The sequence below is a fragment of the Armigeres subalbatus genome, chromosome 3, assembly GCF_024139115.2.
Source record: "Armigeres subalbatus isolate Guangzhou_Male chromosome 3, GZ_Asu_2, whole genome shotgun sequence".
Classification (NCBI taxonomy): domain Eukaryota; kingdom Metazoa; phylum Arthropoda; class Insecta; order Diptera; family Culicidae; genus Armigeres; species Armigeres subalbatus.
This window is the reverse complement of record NC_085141.1, coordinates 143,167,671-143,174,371: the sequence shown is the minus strand read 5'-3', so window position 1 is coordinate 143,174,371 and position 6,701 is coordinate 143,167,671. Positions and strand designations below refer to the sequence as shown.

Below are 6,701 nucleotides of genomic sequence, written 5' to 3'. Positions count from 1 at the left end.
TGTTCAGCAGCTTCGTTTGGCATTTTGCTTCTACAATCTTTTTCTATTACTGGGCCAATAACCTATTGGAATGGCAGTAAAACGAACTACTTGTTGCAGTGGTAGAAGCAGAAGTGAAAATTTTATTCAATTGACATAAGTATATGATTGCTTACATTACCGTTCGATCTGAACGCCTACTGTTCATTTTATTCTCCAACATATACCTTGTCACACTCCACGGCATACAAAAACAAGGCAGGCTAATCACGTATGTAAACATTCAGTTTGAATATAGACGATAGAAGATAGACGATAACACATGGACAAATGATCATTTCCCCATACTCATCAACACAAATCTGTCAACTCAAACATTGCATCAACGTAAAAAATGGCAACACAAAACGCCAACTGGACCGAATTTGAGGATATGATTCTAGAGCGTGTACCAAGGAACAGTACGTTAACTGTAAAAGAGTTCAGCTGTAGACATGCGATATGTAAAGCTTTTGGCCGCGGTTTCAAATCAGGTATTCTAATGGTTTTCGAATAAACCCAGATGATCGAATCTCTGTCACACTGTTCGCCCATGAAATATTAAAATATTGAGGAGGCAAATTGATGTGGTTGTTGATAATCGAATTGCAATACAGTAATATTCCGATTTTATCACCCACTGGTAAATTTTGGGATGAGAAAAATTTATTTAAATTTTTTTCATTTATTCTATAAATATGAATCATTTTATGCTTTGGAAAGGCAAAATGCGTGAACGGTAGCCGTTATTTCTTGTCAAAATTGTTTATAGTATCCTTTCCAGGTACTCATAAGTTATTCATAATAATCTAACAAGCGGTGAAAGTTATTTCATGACAATCAGTGTTGTTTGCAGTATTATTTACGGAAATAAAAAGAATGACAAACTTTCAAATTTTTTTGGGGTGACAAAATCGGGTCGAAAATGTGATAAAGTCGGGTCAACATTGTAACAATTTTCAATTAAAGTCCGATTTGAGTTCACGAAATTCGTACACGATAAAATAAAATACATAGCCAAGAACATCACACATCGACTGGAACGTTCTCAACTTCTAAAGACAAATTCAAAAGCAGTAACTTACTTTTCTTACGACTTCCAACTCTTTGTATTCTCAGTTAATCGATTCTTCAATATACACCTCGCCCATCAACTTAAACGTTAAGTTTACTCGTTACGCATCATCTTCTCCTTCTGTCGCTGGAGCTTCTTCTTGGAGAGCTTTTTCTTCGCAGGTTCGTTCTCGGCGGTCTTGCTCACAACGTCTTCCTTCTCGGTGAGCGACAGCTCGATGTGACAGGGCGACGACATGTACGGATTGATGCGACCATGGGCACGGTACGTACGGCGACGCAGGCATGGCGCCCGGTTGACTTGAATGTGGTCAACGACCAGTCGGTCCACATCCAGACCCCGGTAATCGGCATTGGCTTCGGCGTTCTTCAGCAATTGCAACAGGAACTCGGCGGACTTCTTTGGCCATCGTCCAATGGACGTGTTCCAGTGCTTGGCCTGGGCGCAACGGCCGATGCCACTGTTGTAGCGACGGAATGGGACGCACTCCTTTTTTTCGCACACGTTCTTCAGGAACTTCTGGGCACGGCGGAGAGGCATACGCTTGATGGCTAGCGCCGTTTCGCGAGTGTTCTGGAATGTAAACAATTGATAAGATACCAAGTAGTTTTACAAAAATTGGAGACAATATGCATATGAACAGTCCACTCTGTCGTCCTACGTCTGCGTCTAAACGCGACAAAAATGATCACCGTCGTGCGGGACTGCTTTGGACATTTTGATAAAAGAATTATAACGTAAATTACTATCAAACTTCCACTATCACCATTCAGGTGTATTGTTGATAGTTAGCTGGCAACTTTCTGTTTCAAATTTTGCATTTATTTCGTTTAATTTTTTCAGAAAATTTTAAAATCCCAAGTAGCCCCCATTGTTAAAAGAACCCCCGCACGACGGTATAGAGAAAACGATAAAGCTGAGATATTGAAACAATCTTTTAGAGCGAGGTGTATAATTAAAAAATCTTACCTTGAAATGCACCCGGAGGTTCGATCCGCGAGCTTTGCACGACTTGGCGGGATTATCTGGCTCCTTGGCGTAACGACCCATCTTGAATTATTGCCCTGTAAATTCCAAAACAGAACATTTTAGCGATTAGATACAACGTAAAAGCAAAACATTGAAAAAAAAAAAGGAGTGATCGATTTTGATTGAACCATTGAGAGCAATTTCGGGAAGATTGGAGCTGCCACATCGGAACAGCACCAGATTTTTTGTTGACATCGTCATCTCTGAAAGGATGCACTCGAAGCACCAGCATTGCAATATTTTGAACAATTATTTTTCCATTAAATTCACAGCGAATCGAACCGCTATTAGTTTTCATGATAGATACTACCACTTGACCTAATTTCAATGGCAACCAAAATTAATTTCACTCATTTTTCACCGTATTTTAGACAATTTTTCGGGAAGCAAAGTAAATGTGTTCCACCACGAACCTGACAAGATGCCGGAAAGAGAGCTTTCAAATCATTTGACAGACAAAAGAGCAATCCAAGTGACAGCGGTCTCGCTTCCGGTTTGGAGATGTCACGAAAATGTAGAGAAAATTCTCAATATCGTTACCAAAATCAAGCAAACTATGCACGGCAACCCACAACTATCCAAAAGTGGGATGTTTTTACTCAAGTCACTGACAATATTTTACACGATCATGTTAAATATTGTCGCGCTCTTCTTAAAGCTTTTACACAGGGTGTGAGTCTGTGCTGTTTAATTTAATAAGTCGCCGAATGGAATTGCCATAGTTGAATAGCCGCCGTGTGTAAAGTAAATGGGCGCGCTCCAGCGCAATTCAACGGAGGCTGATTCAGGCTGTGAACCATTCCACTGATTCGTTTAACTTTTAGTTAAAGTTTGACAATTCGATGGTTATTATCCCATCGTGGTTAAAATTTTACTCCAAAGCCGACCCATTTGAGTTTTGACAGATTGATAGTTATTTGGAGCGAAATGGATTTGGCGCCAATTTTCTCGCGAACAAAGTTTAACTATCGAACTGTCAAATCTAACCATGCTCCGGAGCAGGGTTATTTTTAACCACGGCGAAATAACCATCGAACTGTCAAATTCTAACTAAAAGTTAAGCGAATCGGTGGAATGGTTCACAACCTCAGATGATAACGATCTGAGTGTTTATCTTGGGATGCATAATATTTATTGGATTTTAAATACACGTGATTTTTCGCTAGTTGTTAAGCATAACGAAATAACGTGTACATATAGAAAAGATATTTTAGTTACTAGATAAAGATTGTCGCTTCGGTTCCCTTTGTTCTGCTGTCCGAAACATGTGTGGTACATACCTGTCAAATCGTATGGATTTTCCTACTTTGACATTTAGCTCCCCTATCCTCGCCAGCAAAAGATGTTCCGGACAGCGACGACAGCGACAATCTTTATCTAGTAACTAAAATATCTTTTACATATAGTCTCAAGTGTCAAAACACAACACGTTCAAAAAATTTGAATTGCACGGGGAATGAGAAGGAAAAACACGTTGAATCGCCAAGGATTAATATTCTCAATCCAGTTGAAAACCGGAATTGGGGGATAGCGAAGTTGGATTTTTCTCACAATCGGTACGTTAAACCTAACTTCGGAAGTGGTGCGCTGTTTTCGTATCGCGAAGCGCTATTCAGCGCACCACTTCCGAAGTTAGGTTTAACGTACGGATTGTGAGAAAAATCCAACTTCGCTAGCACCCAATTTCGGGTTTCAACTGGATTGAGAATATTATTTTTCGAGTGAAAAACGTTAGGATGTAATTACCCAAGTAACCATTGAGCCGTAAAAAGCGACTTTATTTCGGTTCTATAGTCGCATAAAAACTTGAACAACAGTGCTAATAAGATTTAAATTATATTTTAGTGCTGCTCAAAAGCCGCTTTTGGCGAATTATTTGGCTGATATAGTGCTTGCCCCTACCAATTTTTCCACGCCTATGCCAAAATGTCAAAATTTTTAGACGAGTTGGAACGGGACGAAAAAAAAGAAATGAAAAATAATTGTTTGCGTTCTTTCTTTTTTCTTCCCATTGGGATTCAATCAAGGGGTGGGTCGCTGAGCACAATTCAAATTGTGTTCATTTAAATTTTTGTGCCACGGTGTGCCGCAATGTGCCACATTTTGTGATTGACAAAAGTACTGATAAAACGACAAAGTTCGGCAGCACTGTTCAAACATAAACATTAGACTTCTGTCAATCTTAAGAAATAGATGAAATTCTCATTTTCACCTATTAACCGGAGTGGAAGAGGTAAATGTTCATATCGTTCGAAAGACACTTCAAAATGATATCAATGTCTTCTGGGAATCAGCGGAGATAAGTTCATCATGAACTGGAATGCTGCAAGTGATAGAGCTAGCGCCTCCTCGCACCATTTTTTAGGCAGAAGGGCAGAACATCATCCCGGCTGATGGTGCTGATATCGCAAGGACGACCGGCATAATCCCTTGTATTTGCAACAGTTTGCAATTATTTTCACTTCCTTCGCGTGTGAAACTAGTCAAATAGACCACTTATTTATAAGGGAACTTTATGTTCGTTCATTTAGAGAAATGGGGAAAAAGGAACGGATGTTTCCCAATTGGGATCCTTAAGGATTTTAGATTTTCCGTAAGTAAAATATGACGGATGAGATTGCAGAGAAAAAAGAAAATAATAATGCAAATAGCTTTCCACTAGTTGGGGGCAGCAGGGACTATGTCCAAGGGCTTGACGATCCCTCCCCAGGCCATCTGCGAGTTGTGGGGCTTGCCTTGGATGTGGTGGGGTTTGACAGTGGGCCCTGTTAAACCTCTATAAAAAGCTGCATGTATCCGCAAGTAGGCCCCACCAAAGCGACCGTGTGCCGCTCAAAGCGCACAAGCCCAAGTCCTGGTGTTAGGTGGGACGCTAAACAGCCCTGACACGACGGCCCTCCGACGAGACAGGAGGTTTGCGCAGGCCCAATAAGCCGCCTAGAAAACCAATCATTACGAACAATATAAGAGATAATGCGACTCGATAGAATCGGCAAAGACCTAGGCGACGAATACAGGGTCACGATTGGAAGCTTGGAAAATGGAATTGCAAGTCGCTAGGTTTCGCAGGTTGCGACAGGATGATCTACGATGAATTACATCCCCGTAACTTCGACGTCGTGGCGCTGCAGGAGATTTGCTGGACAGGACAGAAAGTGTGGAAAAGCGGGCATCGAGCGGCTACTTTCTACCAAAGCTGTGGCACCACCAACGAGCTGGGAACCGGCTTCATAGTGCTGGGTAAGATGCGCCAACGCGTGATTGGGTGGCAGCCAATCAACGCAAGGATGTGCAAGCTGAGGATTAAAGGCCGTTTCTTCAACTATAGCATCATCAACGTGCACTGCCCACACGAAGGGAGACCCAACGACGAGAAAGAAGCGTTCTACGCACAGCTGGAGCAGACATACGATGGATGCCCACTGCGGGACGTTAAAATCGTCATCGGTGACATGAACGCACAGGTAGGAAGGGAGGAAATGTATAGACCGGTCATCGGACCGGATAGTCTGCACACCGTATCGAATGACAACGGCCAACGATGCATAAACTTCGCAGCCTCCCGCGGAATGGTAGTCCGAAGCACCTTCTTTCCCCGCAAAAATATCCACAAGGCCACATGGAGATCACCTAACCAAGAAACGGAAAACCAAATCGATCACGTTCTAATCGACGGTAAATTCTTCTCCGACATCACGAATGTCCGCTCTTACCGCAGTGCGAATATTGAATCCGACCACTACCTCGTTGCAGTATGCCTGCGCTCAAAATTCTCGACGGTGTACAACACGCGTCGAAGTTGGACGCCGCGGCTTAACATTGGGCGGCTACAAGACGGTAGACTAGCCCAAGAATACGCGCAGCAGCTGGAAGTGGCACTTCCAACGGAAGAGCAGCTAGGCGCAGCGTCTCTTGAAGATGGCTGGAGAGATATTCGATCCGCCATTGGTAGCACCGCAACCGCTGCACTAGGCACGGTGCCCCGGATCAGAGAAACGACTGGTATGACGGCGAATGTGAGCAGTTAGTGGAAGAGAAGAATGCAGCATGGGCGAGATTGCTGCAACACCGCACGAGGGCGAACGAGGCACGATATAAACAGGCGCGGAACAGACAAAACTCGATTTTCCGGAGGAAAAAGCGCCAGCAGGAAGATCGAGACCGTGAAGAAACGGAGCAACTGTACCGCGCTAAAAACACACGAAAGTTCTATGAGAAGTTAAACCGTTCACGTAAGGGCCACGTGCCACAGCCTGATATGTGTAAGGACATAAACGGGAACCTTCTTACGAACGAGCGTGAGGTGATCCAAAGGTGGCGGCAGCACTACGAAGAACACCTGAATGGCGATGTGGCAGACGAAGATGGCGTTATGGTAATGGACCTGGGAGAACGCGCGCAGGACATAATTCTACCGGCTCCGGATCTCCAGGAAATCCAGGAGGAGATTGGCCGGCTGAAGAACAACAAAGCCCCTGGGGTTGACCAACTACCAGGAGAGCTATTTAAACACGGTGGTGAGGCACTGGCTAGAGCGCTGCACTGGGTCATTACCAAGATTTGGGAGGAGGAAGTTCTG

General features: G+C 43.4%; 1 protein-coding gene across 1 annotated transcript; it reads right to left on the bottom strand.

Moving 5' to 3' along the window:
- Positions 1-1,099: 1,099 nt before the first annotated feature.
- LOC134219304 (large ribosomal subunit protein uL22) lies at positions 1,100-2,560 on the bottom strand. Its single transcript, XM_062698025.1, has 3 exons — positions 2,536-2,560; positions 2,063-2,157; positions 1,100-1,666 (listed from the first exon to the last, which is right to left on the bottom strand). Exons 2-3 carry the CDS (start codon positions 2,141-2,143, stop codon positions 1,187-1,189), a joined length of 561 nt encoding a protein of 186 aa, XP_062554009.1. The 5' UTR covers positions 2,144-2,157; positions 2,536-2,560; the 3' UTR covers positions 1,100-1,186.
- Between the last annotated feature and the right edge of the window lie 4,141 nt (positions 2,561-6,701).

Excerpts from the sequence above, each read along its gene's own strand:
- LOC134219304 (XM_062698025.1), bottom strand. The coding sequence starts at position 2,143 with ATGGGTCGTTACGCCAAGGAGCCAGATAATCCCGCCAAGTCGTGCAAA. Across the intron at positions 1,667-2,062 it reads ACCTCCGGGTGCATTTCAAG|AACACTCGCGAAACGGCGCT; the intron begins GTAAGATTTTTT and ends TTTACATTCCAG.